The 20,659-nt window shown below is 44.3% G+C and overlaps 1 protein-coding gene across 1 annotated transcript in view; it reads right to left on the bottom strand.

Moving 5' to 3' along the window:
* The window catches only part of slc16a10 (solute carrier family 16 member 10), an 82,732-nt gene that overhangs the window by 22,109 nt on the left and 39,964 nt on the right, over positions 1–20,659 (bottom strand). The window contains exons 2-3 of the mRNA XM_073055921.1: positions 11,301–11,445; positions 9,390–9,819 (exon numbers count right to left, since the gene is read on the bottom strand). Coding sequence (XP_072912022.1) covers positions 9,390–9,819; positions 11,301–11,445 — 575 coding nt within the window. The remainder of the gene's footprint in view (positions 1–9,389; positions 9,820–11,300; positions 11,446–20,659) is intronic.

The raw sequence follows: 20,659 nt of genomic DNA, 5'->3' as shown, positions 1-20,659 counted from the left end.
AGGCAGCACATCAGTTTTCATGGTCAATTACGTGGAAGTAATTAGCTCAACGGGATTTATCCCCCAATAAACGAGCCCGGGCTGAGGCTTTCCAGGTTTCGATGCTCGGTGCAGGGCACAAAATCGACTGAGCGGCACCCGGCTCACAGGAATGTAACTTGTGGCCACGTGCCAACAACTGGCCCTCACTTCCAGTGAGCTGGCTGGGAATTCTGCACTGGAATGGAACGGCCGAGCAGCCAGGGCAAGACCAAGGAACTAAATAAAACAGAAAAGCACCGCTAGAAGAACTCAGCGACCAGGGAACCGTGCAAGCTGTTACTTCAGGTCAAGACCATTCACCTGGACAGTTAACCCCCCTCGTCTCCGCGAATCAACAGGTCTAAAATAGCAGCAGGAGAGTTTATAAATCAAGTCCTCCCCTTTTACCTTAACCCTAGCCAAGTGAAATAACAGGTTACTTACAAACCGTTCTAGCTGGCATGCACCGATTTTAATACATGCCAGAAGGTGCAGATATGAACCTACAACAATCCCTGCTGTCTAGGAATCTTTGCAAGTCTGGGATTCTGACATGCAGTTCTCAGGTGGGACATCTTTGGCACAGCTTCTAGCCGCGCCCAGTCCTCCGATTGCAGAGCGGTTGCTAGAAGTAGAAGTCCATTGGATTGCATTCGGCCCGGACTACGGCTGCAAGCTGCATTCTATACCCTGGTGTGAGGCAGACTATGATTAGCCTCAGCTAACGGTAACAGGCCACACAATGACTCTTGGCTGCTTTCCATCGATGATGAGCAGTGCAAGTTGCCCTTGGACGAGCCCTCCCGCATACAAAGCCCCACAAGCCTGCTGCCCTGCAGAAATTTGACATCTTAAGAAGCACCTGGAGCACAATTGCTCTACGATTCACACCAAAACACTCAGGAACAGCAAGGAGCACAACACAATTTTACTGTTCATTGCCAAGTAGGGAGTTGATACAGTACTTTAATTGAATGAGATCTCACTTTACTGAAATACAAGCTTCCTACTTTTGAGGCCAGTTAGGATCCTGATAAAAATTTACTGGACGACCTTTCAAATTTAAAACCTTTTGTTAATGGTTCTATTACCGGTATCTATAACTTGTTGACTGATTCTAGACAAGACTTTTTAGATAAAATTAAAAAAAGCTTGGGAGGATGACCTAAATTGTCAGATTTCTGATGATAGATGGAATAAAATTCTTAAACGGGTTAATAAATCATCCTTCTGTGCCTGTCATTCTCTTCTACAATTTAAAGTGGTTCATAGAGCTTACATTTCTAAACAGTTGTCGTCCAGTTTTTACCTGAATGTTTCTCCACTTTGTAATAAATGCAACTCTGCTGATGCCTCTTTAATTCATATGATTTGGTTTTGCCCTACAATTGAAACGTTTTGGCGGGAAGTATTTCATACCCTCTCACAACTTTTTAGGGTCCAATTTGACCCAAATCCCCTTACTGCCTTGTTTGGTATTATTGCAAATGAAGATACAACTTTAAATACTCCTAACCTACAGGTTTTAGTTTTTACCTCTCTTTTAGCAAGAAGAGCAATCTTGCTTAAATGGAAGGAGTCTACCCCTCCTATACATCTTCAATGGCTACGTGATATTATGTCGTATTTAAATTTAGAAAAGATCCGCTGCTCAGTCTTAAATTCGAAACAATCTTTTTATGATATTTGGGGACCTTTCCTAAATTACTTTTCCAATTTATAAAGTTTAACAGTGCACAGACTTATGTATATTTTTATCTTCTCTTCTTAAGTGAATACGTTTTTTTTCTAATTATCAATTGTCATCCATCAGCTTTTTTCTTTGGTAGTTGGTAGGGGGTTGACTTCTTTTATATTTATATATATATATAAAAATTCCTTTTATGATGTATGACCTATCTTTAAATTTTTGATTAGAGTGGTATACCTTTATGTGTTATGCTATAACATTTTGATCAATTTTATTACAATATATGAATGTATACACTTTATGTTGAGATGTATCTATGTGTTGCACTCTGTAAATCTTGTTTTTTCCTTCTGAATAAAAATATTGTAAAAAGGATACAGTATTTAAGGAAGGAAGTTAATAAGTTGAAAACAGTTTCAGAGTTTACTGGACTAGTGCCTGAAATGGTCCTGCTTGCATCCGCCGGAGATCGGAAGATTGAGAGGGGACTTCACTGAAACGTCCAAGGTCCCAAGTGTCTTGACGGGGTGGGCGTGGAGTAGATCGATTTCCCCTTGAGAGAATCAAGAACGGGATTGCCGAGGGTCACTGCTAGCTGAGGCTAATCGCAGCCTACCCCACACCAGGATACAGAACTAGAAATGGGAACTACAAATGTGTAGTCACTTATTTTAACCCGCTAGCTCTCTCAAGTCCTCAGGTCTTTTGGAGCTCGTTTCCTTATTAGGTGGGAAGGGGGGAGGGAAGGAGAATCTGAATATTTAAGACAGATGTGAAAGATTACCAGACAGATGGAAAAGCTGAGCAATTCTAGCATTTTTCGATTCCCCGCCCCCCGAGTTGCAGTTCATGACTCTGGATAATGAGCCCCATCCACAGTGGGGTTTTTGGCCAACAATGCAGAAAACTAACACGCGGGTACATCAGTTAATACCTTGCCGCTTATTGAGAGAGGCTTTAAATGTTGGAGTAAATAGGTCTGTCGGTATGCAGGATCTTGGTGAGGCAGTATCTGTGGAGTATTGCGTAGCTTTGCTCTCCTGAAGATCTACTTGTCACTGAGGAAGTGCAGTGAAGATTCACCACTTTAGATCCTGGGATGGCAGGCCTGTAAAACAGGGTAGACACCACGCAGGCCAGACCTCCATTCTCCAGAGCAGGGGTTCCCAACCTTTTTTAATGCCATGGGCCCCTACCATTAACCGAGCCCAGGTGGGGGACCCACGTATCACTCGTCATGACAGTACATGTCACATACCCCCACTCCCACCCTTGGCTAACATGCAGCCAACAGTTCCACCTTCCCCAAAAGATCCCACGGCCATCCTTCCTACTCAAAACACCAGCTCAGCTGTGGCATTTAACGTCAGATCTGAAAGAGGCGCTGCTGACAAGGAACAAAACCCGCGAGTACAGTGCACACGTGTGCCGATGTACGGCAGTGTTACAAAACAGAGGAAAGACACGCCTCTCCTGACCACATCCAAGTTCAGTGCCGCGGCTGACGAGCGGAGCTGCCAAGCCTGGCCTCTCAGATACACGCACCGAAGCAAACATCCAAAAGTTACGTAAAGGTCATGCTGATTGGAAGGGCAGCCGAGATTTGCACTGTAAATATTCTGCGCCGAAGCATAGAGGAGCAGCAGAAACGAGTAAAATCTGCCACGTCTTTGAATTGGAAAGAGGGACAGGTAGGAGAGGGGTCCGGGGGGGGAGCAACTGCCAAAACATGTGCAACAGTCAAAAGATATCGAAGCTGAGGTAGCTAGCTTTTTTTTTAAAAAAACAAAGCTACCCAGAGAACAAGTTTGCCAGATGAACTCCAGTAGCCCGTGTCATCTGCACAAGTACACCAGATGAACAAACATTAACGCGGTCAAAATTTCAGGGACAGCAGCTTCTTGGTCACCCTGCAGCCAAAGAGAGCTCGGATTTATTTTAGACGACACAGATTTTTATCTGCGAATTCTTCCATGAGTCACTATGATGCCTGTCTGAGCTTTCGAGCAACTTACTTCACAGCCAGAAAGGCAGCCAAGTCCTTGTTACCCTGGGTTACGGGCAACCGTAGCAGTGTGAGACTATGCTGATAGCCCCAAGTGAAAGGTATAACCAATTCAGGCATGTTTTGCCGTCATTTGTCACAAACCCAGTGGACAGCCCCTGACAGAAATAGTGGAGGGAGTATAAAATGTGTAAGAACGTCACCTTGTTACTTTCCACCAGGTTGTCCTAATCCCTAAAGATTGGTCAGAACCACAGGCAGAAAATGCTGCCAGGACTCAGTAAATCAGATAGCACACAGAGAGATAGATACCGAGCCAACTTTTGGGGTCAGTGCTGAGCATTATATTTCTCTGCTCACAAGTTTGGCCCAATCTGCTGAGCGTTTCGAGCATTCACCTTTAACATTATTACTCCTCATCACTCAATCACTACCTTTGGCACTTTACCCTTAATTTTTGTTCCCACAAGCATGACTGGGTGTGAACATTGAGTTTTATTTCAAATTTACGCAGTGGGGTGGTGATACGTCTTTACCAGAGGTGGTGTAAGGAGCTCCTTCCCTCCGCCAGCCTGCAGGTCACCCTTGGGCCAGGCGTAGCACCTGCTTAGACCCACGATCAGGGTCACGTGAAGCCATGGGAGCTGGTGGTGGATGGTCAAATGAGCAGCCGGTGCACATCACAAGTCCTGGTTATGCGACCATAATGCCAGGCGGACAATCTCGGAAGAGTATCGATAATGACCTGCCTTATAAAGACACTACCCTGAAGGCAACAATGGCCAACCAGTTCTGTAGAAAAGTTTGCCTAGGACAATCATAGTCACGAGACCACGATTACCGATGTCATACGACACGGCACACGATGCTGACTGTGGGATGTCGACGCCGGTGGCACTTAGAAGACAATTAACGATTGCCACAGAGTTAAACAGCCTGCTAGGCAATTCCAGGGGGTTACAAGCCACATCGGTGTGTCCAGAGTCAAAGACCAGATCTAGCAAAGGACACCAATCTCCCACCTTCCCTGAAAAAGGTTTGCGAGCCCCATGGGCGTCTATAATTGTCTGGCAGCTCCGTGGTAATTGTTACCAAGACCAGTGCACATCTGTTCACTTGCATTTAGATGCCGCAGTTGCCGAGGTGTTTTGGACACCTCTCGATTATCCAAGTACAAACAGAAAACACTACAGATGCTGGAAATCTGAAATAAAAACAAAGTCCTTGCAATACTTGGCAGGTCAGCAGCATCTGTTGGTGCCCAAGGTCAATCAGGGTTGTCAGTGACCCACAATCTCAGCTTGGTTTCTCTCCACGGGTGCAGACTGACTGCGGTTATAATCCGGAAAGTGACACCGCAAAGTGAAGGCCCACGGGGCGCTTGCTTTCCATGGCCGTGGCAAAGAATACAAGAGCTGGACATCATGTTATCACTTCATAAACATTAGTTAGGCCCCAGCCGGGTATTGTGTGTAATGCCCTGGTTAAGATTTCTGCTGCTAAGCTCTGAGAGGTTTCATTCTGGTAGCTTTCTGTAAAAGCAGTATGTCCTGCTGGTAGAATGTTCTGATTCTGGCTACAGATAAGGAACCATGTTGCTCAACTTAGGAATGTGTGTCAGCCAGTTAGGATGAGTGGGTTCGGGAGAAAGTTCCAGAGAGATCTGTGACAGACAGTGGTGAGGTTCGTGGTCTTCTGGCGGGAGATGAGGAGAGAATACCAGGAAGGCGCCTGTAGCATTTGTCCTGATTGGAAAACGCGAGGGCTTCATGAGGAGGAGTCCAAGATGGGAAATTCTACCGGCAATTGGTGATCAGCGTTGTGAGTAACGGTTTTACTCGGAGATGAGCTCCAATGATCAGGTGCACATTTAGACTGGTCTAACTGTAATGGGCCCTTTTATTTCTTTTCTTTCTGATCTTTCTCTTAATAACTGTTCGAGAAAACTGAAATTGGCAAAGACACTTTCTTTATAATTTTATGCTGGTGTATAATTTGTTGCTTCTCAGCGACTGTTAATTCTATATGGGCAGTGATTACACAGCATTCGCTCGAGTCAAGGTTCCATTAATCAGAATATCCCAGCTTTCTTGTTTGGTTGAACCCCAAATCATACCGACATCTATTGTTATAAAGGTGGCCTTCTCACCACTGAGTCACATGGCTGTCAGCAGAGTTGGCTGAGTCACATGGCTGTCAGCAGAGTTGGCTACCGGGCCAAGTCTGTATATGAGCCCAGTGAGGGCGACTTACACAGCTCTGCACTGGACAGGATGCAGGAGAGATGAGGTCTGGGTTGAAACATCATACTGGTAATGAGAGCGTGACAAGCTGGGTTAGTTGGTGCCCCCTCCTCTACTCCCTGTACAATCATGACTGCACGGCCTGGTTCAGCTCTGACTCCATCTACAAATCTGCGGACGACACCACTGAGGTGGGCCGCATCTGAAACAACGATACGGTAACCAACCACGTAGGCACATAGCCCGAGAAAGCTCTCCAGTGGCAACTACTTCTTCAGGAGGCCAAAGAAATTCGGATCTCTCCTTTCTGCTCCCAGATCTTATGGATTCTGTCCACACTTTGCTGGCTCAGCAAGGCAGCAAACATAATTAAACATAGCTTCCTTCCGCTGTTCAAAGACTATTGAATGGTTCCTAGTAAATAAGATGGACTCTTGACCTCATAATCTACCTTCTTTTAATGACCTTACTATCTACTGGCAATGCGCTCTGCATTCTGCTGTTGTTTTGGCCTGTACTACCTCAATGCACTGTTGTAATGCATTGATCAGCATGATTGGTACCTACTAAACCAATTTAGCAAGGCTGAGGCATGACCCAATTTGTGGTGTATAAAATTATCAAAAGGAATAGATGGGGTAGCTAGTAAAACTATTTCACACAAAGGGCGTGTCTGAGGGCATAGGTTTTATAGAAACAATTTACTCCTTTATAGGATCTCTGTGCTAAAATGACCATCTCAGGCAAGTCTCTGAACCTTTCCTGTCAACGTCTCTGTCTACATGTCCTGTTTCACCACTTCCTTTGGCAGTTGTTTCATACCAGCCACCCACCGAAGAACTTGTCCCTCAAATTTTCCCCCTCACTGTAAACTTATGCCCTCTAGTTTTAAACTTCCTTTCCCTGAGTAACAGGCTATCTGTACCCCTCGTGATTTTATAAAGGTCATAATGGTCAATAAACATTTCATAAAGATCCCCCTCCGGCAACCCACAGTAAACAGTCCCAGCATGTCATACCACGTCACCGTCTCGTCTACCTTGTCACTTTACCTAGGTCCTTTTTCACCCCGGCTCTCTATTCAACAATAGAGTGGATCTGCCATTCACTGTACCACGAGCCCTGGGTGGGCCTCAGCAGTGAGCTGCAGAGCGTTGGGATCCTAGTTTCAGGAGCATCTGCATTTACTAATCATTATCTTAACCAGAGCTGTTAAATCCTGGTGTTTTCTTGTTTAATCTTGTCAAGTCAATTGTGACTGGCACGGGGTTTCCTGGTTTCTCCGATTATTTAAAGAGTGCTCTCATTTAGCACTGGAGTAGATTTCTTGGGAATAGTGTTTGTGGAGAATGATTTGTCTCGCAATGTCGCTTGGTCACGTCACCAATGCTCTGTCGGCTTTCCTGCGTCAAAACTCTTGTTTTCCGTCTCTGGGAATCTGCCGTCCCTCTGCCAGCACTCACCGTGACAGAGTCTGCCATACCTCCGCCCCGGGCCCAGTCCTGCCACTGACCACTGTGGCACGTTGGGCAAGACGAGGGGCTTGACCAAACGATTGAAGGCCAGATCAGAGCCTGATGTTGGTCCGGTCGCAGTGGTTAGGTTCCTGGCCAGGGATGGGTAAAAAGCTGCCATCAACCTCGTGTTTCACTCAAAAACTCCCTTCCAGGTGACACCCTTGTGAATCTTTTCTTTGCCCACTCCATCGTCCCACTGAACAGACCTCCATATGACAAAGATGAATCGCGATCTCGCAATTTACTTCATCAAAGACTTTGCATCATTTGTCTGCCTGCACTGCCCTTCCTCACAGCCACAACACTTCACGCCACACTCTATTTTCCTTCTGTATCATATGATCTTGAGTTTGGAATGATCTGTCTGAGTGGGCAGGGCACACTAAAGCTTTTCACAGTGTCTTGGTATGCCCGACAAAAATATTACAATTACATCCTTTTCTTAATAACACAGCAACCAAAACGGCCCTCAAATACTCCAAGCGTGCTGTGACATTCCCAACTACTGCATACAGAGCCACGGTCGCCGAAGAAAGGAATGTCCGACCATATCACTACGCTGTCCACCTTGTCACTTTTACCTAGGTCCTTTTACCCCTGGGTCTCTGTGTGTATCAACACCCCCCGTGGCCCCGCATTCATTGTGTAAGGTTTGAATAAAAGACCATATCAGAGTCTGGTGTTTATTAGGTCAGAGTGAATACCGTAGATTCCGGATTTTAAGCCGCTACTTTTTTCCCACATTTTGAACAGCTTTGAACTTTGCGGCCAATAATCCAGAGCGGCTAATGCAAGGTTTTTTTTCATGCCGCCTCGTAAACATTTTGCCTCGTAACAGTAGACCAATAAAATTGATGAGTAGTTCACAGAGGTCCAATGAAATTGTACGATAAATCAAGCGCACTTTCACAATTAAATTATTGTAAATCAGTCATTTGTACTCACCCCTCATCAACATGGAAAACACTCGAAGCATTGTGCTGACTACTTAGTTTAAACTATATTTGTTTTCTGTACTACATCGCGGGATGCTATGACGTCACACCCGGTTTCGCGGTGTCTTGTGGGAAAATGCCGGTTTGCGATGAAACGGGACGGAGGGGGGGAGCGCATTACGCGAGCGGCTTTGGATCCGAGCGAACACTGCTTTTAAATGCCGTTTGCGATGAAACGGAAAGGAGGGGGGGAGCGCATTACGCGAGCGGCTTTGGATCTGAGCGAACTCTGCTTTTAAGTTAAAGGTATCAATAACTTTTCCTGGTAGGCTGCAATATATATATATTTTTTACCAGTCGTTAGGAGATATTGGAATGTTGTTCAGTAAAGAAGTATACGCAACGTATATTTAAAAGTAGCCGCGTACGGGCACGGTTCGAAAAAAAGCATTTGCAATATGTATTTGTTTTTGTTACCATATGGATTTAATTAAAAGTTAAAAAAATCCTCACGTGTAATATCTTTCTGTGTAAATATCTCATATTACAACGTGGGACACCTGCGGCCGAAAATCCGGTGCGGCCTAAAATCCGGTGCGGCCTTTACAATTAAAAAAATGATTTTATTTCTAAAATTAGAGCCAGCGGCTTAAAATCAGGTGCGCTCTGTAGTCCGGAATCTACGGTAGTTATCTGGCCAGGGATGGGTAAAAAGCATCAAGATTGAAGATAATTTCATCTGACGCTGTGCCAGAAATCACAGGGATACCATCAAGGTTTAAGCCACAAAGTCTCCAATCAAATAGCTTATATGATGTAGACCACACAGAAATGGCCTTTACCATCTCCCTCCACGGCACCGTCATCGCTGATTGCAAGCTGCTGAAATAAAAACTCCTTTCGTTAGAATATCCAGTATTTACACGTCCAGATAAAACGGAAACTGAAATCATCCTCAAATAAATTGGAGATACTTACAAGATGAACATAAGGCACAAAGTATCCGAAGAGTGCAGTTGGGATTCCAATAGCCCAGATGCGGTACCCAAGTAGCTTCCATATCTTCATATTGAACAATTTTTTGAGGTCGAGTTTTTTTCGTTCTGAGGATTTACTTTTGTCCCCTTCTGGCAGGAAAGGTTTGTAAGTGAACCCAGCCAGAAACAGCACGAACATGAAGGCACTAATGACGCGCAGCGTGTGGCTGAGCCCGATCTTCGGCAGCAGCTGCTTCAGGAGCAAAGGCAGAACGATGGTGAACACACTGCTGCCTGCCGTGACGATCCCGTTCACTAGTCCCAGCCGCTGCTTGAAGTAATGGCCCAGAATCACCAGAGACGGTTGGTAGGCAAACGAACAACCACAGCCAAAAACTATTCCGTATGTGAAATACAGAGGTTCCAGCGATCTGCATTAAAGATAGGGAGCAGCGAATGAATAACAACAGTAAGTTGCATTCAAATTATTTATCACAGCGTTCATTGTTAACCCAGAGAGAGAGAAAAAATCAATAGGATTAGTAAACCACAGAAGCTAGAAACAGGAAAAGGGACATTTGTGGTTTCACACCTACTCAACTATTTAATATGACTGTGGCCACACACATACACACACCACCCCCCATTAAAATGTCACCTTAAAAGTTTCAGCCCCCAGGCAGTAAATCTGATCAACCATTCAAGTCCTCGCCCACCCCCCCCACCCCCCCCCCCCCCTCATTTCTCCGGTCACTGTACTGTAAAACACTTTATAATGCTGATCACTGTAAAAATGCATGCTGGTATTTAGGCATATTTTAATCCCATATCCATACTTTAATCTTCAACTTTATTCTTTTTTTATATAATTAAATTTGTGCCCTGATCCTCACACCACAGCAAATTCTTAACACATACAGTATATGGCAAGTAAAGTTGTTCCTTGATCCTACAGATCCCCCACACTCCTTGGGCCTAGAAAACCAAATGGGAACAGACTTGCCCCCCTCCTGAGCCTTAATATAGAAGAGGGCGGAAGTGTTGAACAAGTAGGGATGCAAGTGGCCGTTTTTAGAATGGCAACCTAGGACCACAGGGATCAGTTCCCAGCCTGCCGCTTAATAACTTGGAGGAAGTGAATATATGGTAGCCAAAGTTTGTTGTCAACACCAAAAGAAGGAAGCTTGAGGAGAATACAAATAGTTCACGGAGATATGCTTCATGGTCTAAGAGGAGCATGGTCTAAAATACAGGGTATTATTGAACTGGGGCTGTAATTTAGGACCTCTGGCACGCACACATCTAGAATTAAGTTGCAGCAGGTAATAGTTGGCTCTTGTGCCAAGAGGAATAGAGTAGAAAGGCAGGGAAGTCTTACTGCAAGTCAGCAGTGAGAGAAAGTGCAGAGACGCACTGAAGGTATTAATTCATTGAAGACATTTCACAGAAGAGGTTCGCTGGAACAATCCTGCATATGGAGAAGATTTCCTAGGTAAAATTAAACAGATCAGCTTTCTGCTCGTTAGAGCTCAGAAGCACGAGAGTGAATCTTATTGAAACACCATATTCTTAGGGGGCTGAATAGGATCATTGATTCTGTCAGGAGAGAGTCTCAAACAGGGGGGGCAGCCATTGCAACAGAAACAGGTCTCCGAGGGGTAGTAATGTTTCCTTAGGGAACTGAAGGGCAAAAATCCTTGTATATATTTAAGTCAAAAGGAAGGAAGGAGGTCTTGAGGGCTATAGTATCAACCATCATACTGAATGATAGCAAAAACTATGGGGCTTGATAGGGGAGTTACAAATATATATTACAAGGGCTTGATGGCCAACTTACAGATTTGAAGTAAGTGTTTACTCTAATAGAGACAACAAAACACTGGTAAATACAAGATTGAAGTTGACAACTTACGTGACAAACGAGCTCCCAATTAGCCCAATGAAAGCCACAGTAGCTCCAGCAACTGCCGTCTTCCTGCACCCATACAAGTCGGTGAAAACACTCACAATGGGGGCGCAGAGGAAAATCATCCCCACGGACACCGAGCCTACCCATGCTGTGGAGAAGGGAGACAAAACGGTTACTGCATAGGACTGCCTCTCCATCAGCTTAAATTCTTCTGTTGCTTTGTGGCTGTGGCACAGTGTAAAATACTACAAATTACAAAAACACACATATTCTTTAAAATATTGAAGTAGTGTTTGTAGGTTGGTTCATTGCTCATTCAGAAATCTGATGGCAGAGGGGAAGGTTAAAATATTGACTGTATACTCCGACTGGGAGGAAAAACGGACCCGAGAAAAGTTTCTGGGAATTTCTGTATAGTACATAGCCAGGTCTACTGAAGAACAGATGGATTGTGTGAGAGGGTTATGTAGTTCTGTCGGAAGGCGCAGTGAAGGCAACACACTAACTCAACTCGGAGGGAAAGGGACCAGGTGGAATTTGTGCCTTTGTTGGCTTCCAGAATCAATGCTCCAAGCTCCACAATGAAACTGTAGGCCTAGCTCCACAATGAAACTGTAGGCCTAGCTCCACAATGAAACTGTAGGCCTCCACTGGGTGGAAGTGTTCCCAATACTTGCCTCACTGCCCCCCCTCAGTAAGATGGACCTGACCAGCGGAGGCCACCTGAGGGCAGTCTGAAATGGCCATTTCCATCGCCGACTCCACAGGTCACTCAGGTATCTGGGCTGTACTGTACACTAACCACCATTTTGTTCCCCGTGCGCACGGCCCACATCGGAGGCAGTACAGCACCAGCAGAGCGGGTGGAGTCCACAAATACGAGATATTCTGCAGGTGCCAGCAACACACAAAATGCAGGGAAAATCTCAGCAGGTCAGCGAGAAATCTATGGAAATGAATAAACAGTTGATGTTTGGGCTGGGGGCGGGAAGGGAAGTGGGAAAACACGAGTCTAGCTGGGCAAGATAGGCTTGTTGATCCAGAGTCAAGTTGCAGCTTTTGGCTCAGTTGCAAGTTTCCATCGATATCTGGCGGCAGGCTCTCTGAACAGAATGTTCAGTTTTGCATCTAGAAACACTCCAGAAAGCATGCAGAGTGCACATCAAGCCCAAATAAACACCTCCCACAGACACACTGAAACAAAATGGTACCTGACAAAACCAACTGATGAGTCACACTGTGTTCAGAACACACACACAAACACACAACCCCCTCCAAAGTTACGTGGCAAGTACTTTTGGCCATACTAATTCAAACTTCTTTGGCTGGGTTTCGTTAATACCAAGGTTGACCAAGGCTCGATCCAATTTTAGAAAGCTATAGTTTTTTAAAAAGAGGAGAAAAAAAAAGTGATGCAGCTGTAAAATAAATAAAAGTACTGCACAGTAACAGGCCCTTCGGCCCATCTGGTCCATGCCAAACCATTTAAACTGCCTTCCCCCATCATGCCATAATAAAATACTTGAAATTCAGGTAGATTACAAATGAAGTTTGACAACAGTAGCGTTGCCAGAGCTCAGGCCTTCTGCGCCAGTCATTACCATCATCATGTGCCATGTCACATGACTTGGGCGATCACGGTCTTTCAGCTCAAAAGTTCTAATGAGCTCTGCATCAGTATAACGGGAAAACCTGATAAAACACTCAGATATCAGGCTCCTAATAAGCCTGCACCCTCTCTCACCTTGAAGGACAAGGGCAGCATGCGTGGTAGAAGATCATCACCTGCACATTCCTCGTACACTATCCTCACTCAGAAATGCATCCCTCTCCGCCACTAACTCCTGCAGCTCCCTCCCCAACCAGTCGGCTGATGGATCTCAAGTCTGCAAAGCCATTGTCTACCTCCGTCCACCGGGCAATGGTCTGACATATCTCCTGACATCCTGCCTTGGAGAAGCACCACCCAAATCAACGAAAAATGCTGGAATTGTGAAATAAAAGAGAAGGAAAACTAAACTTTCAGCAGGTCAGGCAGCATCAACGTGGTTAATGTTTCCTAGGTAAGGGACAGTGTCAGGGGAGACTTCAAACTGGCAATATCTTAACTCGTCTGAAACTGAAGTAGAGACATTGCTGTTGGCAGAGGGGTGATGTCACATCTCTGAGATATCAACTGCATGTCTTATGCTGAGCAAGGGTGGCTCAGGTTCGGGTTCAATCTCAGCCACTGGTCTGGATGATGGCCAGTGGAGCAGCTGACGCACTGCTGTTTACGCTTTTTAAACGACTGGCAGATCAACACTGGCGCACCTCAGGTTGAGTGCTTAGCCCACTGCTCTTCTCTCTATATACACAAGACTGCGTGGCTAGGCATGGCTCAAATGCCATCTATAAATTTGCTGATGATGCAACCATTGTTAGTAGAATCTCAGGTGGTGATGACAGGGCATACAGGAGTGAGATACGTCAACTAGTGGAGTGGTGCCACAGCAACAACCTGGCACTTTACGTCAGTAAGACGAAAGAGCTGATTGTGGACTTCAGGAAGGGTAAGACGAAGGAGCACATACCAATCCTCAAAGGGATCAGAAGTGGAGAGAGTGAGCAGCTTCAAGTTCCTGGGTGTCAGGATTTCTGAGGATCTAACCTGGTCCCAACATATTGATGTAATGATAAAAGCAAGTCAGCGGCTATACTTCATTGGGAGTTTGAAGAGATTTGGCATGTCAACAAATACGCACAAAAACTTCCGTAGATGTACCATGGAGAGCATTCCGAGAGGCTGCATCACTGTGTGGTATGGGGAGGGGAGGCTACTGCACAGGACCAAAAGAAGCTGCAGAGGGTTGTAAATTTAGTCAGCTCCATCTTGGGTACTAGCCTACAAAGTACCCAGAACATCTTCAAGGAGCGGTGTCTCAGAAAGGCAACTTCCATATTAAGGATCCCCAGGACCCAGGGCACGTCCTTTTCTCACTGTTACCATCAGGAAGGAGGTACAGAAGCCTGAAGGCACACACTCAGCGATTCAGGAACAGCTTTCTTCCCCTCTGCCATCTGATTCCTGAATGGACATTGAACACTTGGACACTAACTCATTTTTTAAAAATATACAGTATTTCTGGTTTTTTTGCACATTTTTTAATCTATTCAATATACGTATACTGTAATTGATTTATTAATTTATTATTTTATTTATTTTTCTCTTCTATGTTATGTTTTGCATTGAACTGCTGCTGCTAACTTAACAAATTTCACGTCACATGCCGATGATAAACCTGATTCGAGACTCAGAAGTCAGTGCCAAGGTACACAAGTAAAAAAGAGCCTCTCACGGCTTTCCAAACAACCTTGGTTTCTGCAAAACCTTAGGCTCCAAGTCCACACGTGTAATCTACCTCAAGAAAAACTCAAGCCAATTAAAGGCCATTGCCAAGGACAAGGGCGAGAGACGGCGTTTGCATGAATGCTGCTGGTACATTGAGGGGTGGAGGATGAAAGGAATGAATATTTGCATCTACAGAACATATCAACACAAGGAAGCAGTTTGGAATCTGCTCTTAAACATGTCAGAACACAAGACAGACAGAAAGCCACGTGTTGTGGTCTGAATCATGGCTATCCAAAACAAGTGCCCATATGTAAGGTAACCTCTATTTGGGACGCCACGTGATGACGTAGGATCGAGATGTGAAAATCCAGCTCTCCCGTAAAAAAAACTAATAAATTAATGTTTAAGTGAAGAAAAGTTAGTAAATATTTTCTAAAAACTACATCTAAACTACTCAGGATTTTCTTTAGATATGCCTCCTAAACATACAAAGAAGAAAACTTCTACTTTGAAGACAGTACAAGCTGGGCCAGCCACCATGAAGAAGCCTCGGACTCAAGTGCATCTCACCTCCGGCGATACAGAACAGGAATCAGCAGCAACATCAACAGTCTCCAAGAAGAACAACAGGAACTGTGCATGCGCGAAGGAAAGGGCATGTGCAAACACGAGCAATTTGAACTACAAATCCCAGCTACGATTGGAAGCGGAGGTGAAAATGAACCCGAGGTGGATTCGGATTCTCTGGAACATACAGATGAAGATGAGGAGGTAAAAGAAGAACAACAGGAAGAGATTGGAAGTGGAAGATATTCTGAAGACATAAGAGAAGCTTTGGCGCAAATAATGCATGAATTAAAAGAATAAAAAACATTAAAAATAATAAAAGAGATTAAAAACATGAAGACTATGTTTGATAAAATGGTGAAAAAACAGGAGAAAATGGACAAGAAAGTTAAAAAGCTGGAAGAAATAATGGGAGACACTATTGATAGAGTGAATAAAATGGAAGATAATATTCTTGCCTGGACATCAGAAAGAAAACGACTGTTGGAAAAAATAGACGTGCTTGACAATTTTAGTAGATGAAATAATATTAAAATTGTTGGTCTTAAAGAAGGGATAGAGGGAGAGGATCCAATAAAAAATTTCAAAAATGGATCCCGGAAAATTTGGAAATGGAAGAGGGAACCCAGTCGATTGAAATCGAAAGCGTCCACAGAGCCTTAAGACAAAAACCTCAAGTTGATCAAAGCCCACGATCAATCTTGATAAAATGCTTAAGATATCAAGATAAAGAAAAGATCCTGAAGGCGGCTGCCCAACGTGCCAGAAAGAGAAATGAGCCATTGATGATAGAAGGGAAAACAATTCTTTTCTATCCCGATATAAGTTATGACCTTTTGAAGAGAAAGAAGGAACTTAACCCAGCAAAAAAAGTTTCATGGGAAAAGGATTATAAATTTATATTGCGCCACCCGGCAACACTGATAATTTTTTACTGATCATCGGGATGCAGAGGAGTTTGCACAAGAACTCCCAAATATTCGCTAGACACAGTAAAGATTTAAAAGTGAAACAGATTAAAGATGAAGACGGGGACACTGAAGTGAGTTGATGGACAATAAGGACAGAAGAATATTTAAATATACTTTTAATTATATGATACAGGGGGAGAAAGGTAAAAATTTGAGAAATATTAATCGAGAGTAGTGATATTATTTTTTCCTCTTATATATACTTTTTTCATGTTACGGGGGAGCTGGAGGAACTTTGGATCGATCGCTACGGGATTCACATGTGTAATCATGGCGTTTGCCATGACCCGCACAACGAAGGGGGGTAATGTGTTTTTTTTCCATTCACAACATTAGCGGGGGGGGGTTTGTTTTTTTTTCTTTATAATCTATTTTTCTTTTATCTTTCTTTCTTTGCCTGGATGATCGGAGGGAAGATAACTTCTATTTGCTTTCCTGTCTGTTAACAGATCAGATTCATAATTCCACTTGCGGAATTTCACGGAAATCAACAATGGTCATTGCTCATACAAGAAATGAGAACTGGACTGATTCTTAAATCAACACAAAGACAGGTTCAGTGTCATCATTGTTCCATATTATCTCATTTAAATTACCCAATTTTTTTTGGCCCTACTATTTGGGCATCTCTCCTGGATTTTCAACCCCGAGTTCTGGATTACTGGTCCAGTGTCACAACAATCAGAAACTGGCAAATCTACTCCGTATGCACGGTAAAACTTTTCTATTATATAACTAAAACGTTACCGGTTTAAATTCCCAGATTCTAGTCTTTAGCAGGTTACAAACATCAGACACATGGACACCAACACAGTCGCGGGGAGAACATACAAATTCCATGCAGATGCCACCAAAGACCAGGATTGAACTTGGGTCACTAGAGCTCAATTAGATGTGTTGCTGTTAACTTTTTTTTAAATAAAACTCTCCTTGTTGAACTGAAAGCAGCTGGACAGGTGTCCAAAGGTAGCAGTTGGTGCGCCATTGTTTCACATCAGGGTACTCTGGAGTTCGGAGTTTAATTCCGGCGGCGTTCTGTAAGGAGTCTCTACCCCGTGGAGCGCTTGGGTTTGTCCCCAGGAGCTTGGGGTTCCTCCCACAGCCCAAAGACGTACTGGGTAGGTTAACTGGTTGTTGTAAATTGTCCCGTGATTAGCTAGGGTTAATCAAGGCTGTCGGAGGCTGCTGGCTGGCATGGCTCAAAGGGCCTACTCTGCCCTAAATAAAATAAAATATGAAGGAGGAACTTTAGAATAAAGTACAATATATTCCAGATAGTGCACGGTTCACAACTACTCTGGGATGGAATTATGCAATAGGACCTGCACATTCGAAGAGGTTACAAGTGGTATTTGCTAATTTATACCAAAAAAAATGTACTGACTTGATACAATGTGTGCGACTGGCCACTTATAACTGGCTTATTGTTGTCACATACGGAGTGAAGAGCTTTTGTTCACACACCATCCAGACAGATCACTTCTAACACTTCTCTTCTGCCAAGAGGCAGCACAAAAGGAAATGGAACAGAACGCAGAATAGAGCGTTCGTTACCATGGAAATGCAATGCAGGTCAATAAATAAAATGCCAGGTAGACTGAGAGATCAGAGAGTTTGTCTTTACTGTGGACAGGATCCATTCAAATGTCTTATAACAAGTGGAAATGTGTAGACTGAGCAGCGTAATGAAAGCCATATTTGTTCTTCTTGAATTTGAAGGTCATTTTATAAAAAGATATCAATTGATGAAAACAGACCTTAATATCAGAGGGTGCAGCACCCTCTCTAGAGGGTCCCAATTTCCCTCTGAGGGAGAGCTGCATGGCTACAACTGTCCAACATTCAAGTGCTTAGTAAGTACAGCCACTTGGTTATCTGCTTTTTACCTGCGAACAGAAATCGTTATCGAATCTCTTGCAGACTTTGCCCATCTATTGAGAGTCGATACAAATTATGTGGCCTACACCCGAAACGAGGCTCATATATCCTATCCAGAGATTACAGAACCCATTTGTTGGCAAGACAACTGAGTTCCAAATTGGTTTATTGTGCTGACATAGCTTTCACTCTGCCACGCACTTACTCTAACGTATTTACAGCAACCCTGGCTGTGCTGCACGACGCTTCGTGATTTTGTTAGAGCAATTTTTGGAGGGGTGGTTAGCACGAATGGCAAATGACTTCCGGAACCGACTTCCGCCACCAGCTGTGGATCAAATCTAAAATGCAGCTCTGAATAACGGATCCCTGGAGAACCGTGAACCAAGTTAATTGTTAGATACTACAGTTAATTGAAAGACCCGATGATGCTGGTTTTAATTTGTTATTTGGGTGTCTGCTGTGTGGGTGCGGAGCGGGAGGTATGAAGTTTGTGTGTACTTGAAAGGACCATTGTGGACGCATTGTAAATATGGAATCGTCCTTTGATCTTCGCCACACAAAATGTGATGTAGCCTTGGTTTGAGCAGACATCTTGGTCTTCCTCATGGACTCCAAAAGGTTCTCAACTTCTCTGAGAGTGTGGTGCACCAGGATTACTTGTCATTTCTACCAGCCACATCTCTCCAGTGCCTTTGTTCACCCGACAACAGTGATGCTTTCCATTGGGGCCCCGTCCCCAGCCAAACCAAACACTCCTCTGTAGTAAATAAATGCAAATACTACACGTGTCCAAACCGGCAGCACCCAATATCATGGAGAAATCTCCAGGGGAAGGTGTATGCACCCAAAGAGGGATTTGGCAGGAACCATCATTTCCAACCAGGGATGATGTGAGACACTGACATTTGTGCAGTCTCAAGTTCTTCCTGCCAGTCCCAGCAATGCCCCCTCACACACTCTGTAGGCTGCGATGCGGTCTAAGACCATAAGACATAGGAGCAGAAGTAGGCCATTCAGCCCATCAAATCTGCTCCACCATTTCATCATGGCTGACCAGGGATTCCATTCAACCCCATTCACCTGCCCTCTCATCATGTCCTTTGATATAGTGACAATACGTCCTTTCTGAGATAAGGGCCCAAAACTGTTGACAATACTCCAAGTGCAGCCTAGTCTTAAAAAGCTTCAGCATTATCTCGTTGTATTTATATTCTACTCGCCTTGAAATAAATGCCAACATTGCATTTGCCTTCTTTACCACAGACTCAACCTGTGAATTAACCTTCTGGGAGTTTTGCATGAGGACTCCTGTCCCTCTGCACCTCTGATGTTTGAATTTTCTCCCCATTCAGATAGTCTGGACTATGGTTCCTTTTACCAAAATGCATTATCATACATTTCCCAACACTGTATTCCATCTGCCACATTTTGTCCATTCTTCCACTTTGTCCAAGTCCTGCTGCAATCGCACTGCCTTGGTACAAAGAGGAATTTCAACCTTTCAGTAGGGTTCACCCAGAATGTTAATTCTTTCTTCCTTAACAGATGCTGCCTGACCCACTGATTTCTTTCAAATTGTTTGTTGTTCCAGTTTCCAGTGGCTTTCCAGAAGTTTCCAGCTTCTCCTTTGACTCGATTCCCAGGTACCAGTGGTCAATCTTACCTATTGAGATACAGCATTCGAGCCACGCCACCCAGCAAACCCAGATTCAATTCCTAGCCGAATCACCAGCAGGTAGGTCTTTGGATTGTGGGAGGAAATCGGCGTGCCCTGAGGAAACCCACAGGATCTCTTGACAGGCAGTGACGGGAATTGAACTCGGATAATCTTTTTACGCCCGTGGCCCCCTCCTTTTTGAGAATGGCAGGATCGCTATTGATTCGAGTCAGGAGACCCAGGAAATGAGAGAAAGACATGCAGAATCCACAAAGAGTTTGGAATGTGTCCTGGCCTCCGAAAGGCGAAACCATTGATAACGGCTATTGTCTCTTGGAGACGGACTTGTGTATTGAATCCTGTACGATGCATCGAAGCCCCAGGGCAATGAACTGAGGGGGGGTTGGTGGAGGGGATTGCATCACCCCAACCTGATTGACATCTGAGACCCTGTGAGTCAAGATAAAAGAGGGTCTGAGGAACAGCCCCTTCAGACGCACCAGAAGAAATGCTAGAACTCCTGTAACAGCGTAACAGCGAAAGCCAGTGGAACCAGCCCACGTGCGTCCTTTTCCATTTGCCTCGGAATTGGTGGGTCTTGCCACGGAAGCACGGCTTTAGCTAACCTCGAAGGGGAAATCAGTCCCCAACGACTCTCGGAGGATTGACATCATAAAGGAATGGGCAAGTTAAACCTCCGTCTTTCTCTCCAACCAAAAAGGCTGCAGCCTACAGCTTGACTGAACTAAAGTGAGTTTATATTTCCATCGGACAATACATTATCCCCTAGACAACGATAGAGCTATTTCTTATTGATTATTATTATACCCGCACTTTTAGATTTAGTATTGACGAAGTATATTATCTGTGTGTTTGCATTGATATTATTTTTGTGTATTTTTATCAATAAATACTGTTAAAAATAGTACCATCAGACTTCAACGGACCTCTC

The sequence above is a fragment of the Hemitrygon akajei genome, chromosome 9 (genome assembly GCF_048418815.1).
Source record: "Hemitrygon akajei chromosome 9, sHemAka1.3, whole genome shotgun sequence".
Lineage (NCBI taxonomy): Eukaryota > Metazoa > Chordata > Chondrichthyes > Myliobatiformes > Dasyatidae > Hemitrygon > Hemitrygon akajei.
Note: the sequence above shows the minus strand (reverse complement) of the source record. Positions and strands in the feature narration are given on the sequence as shown.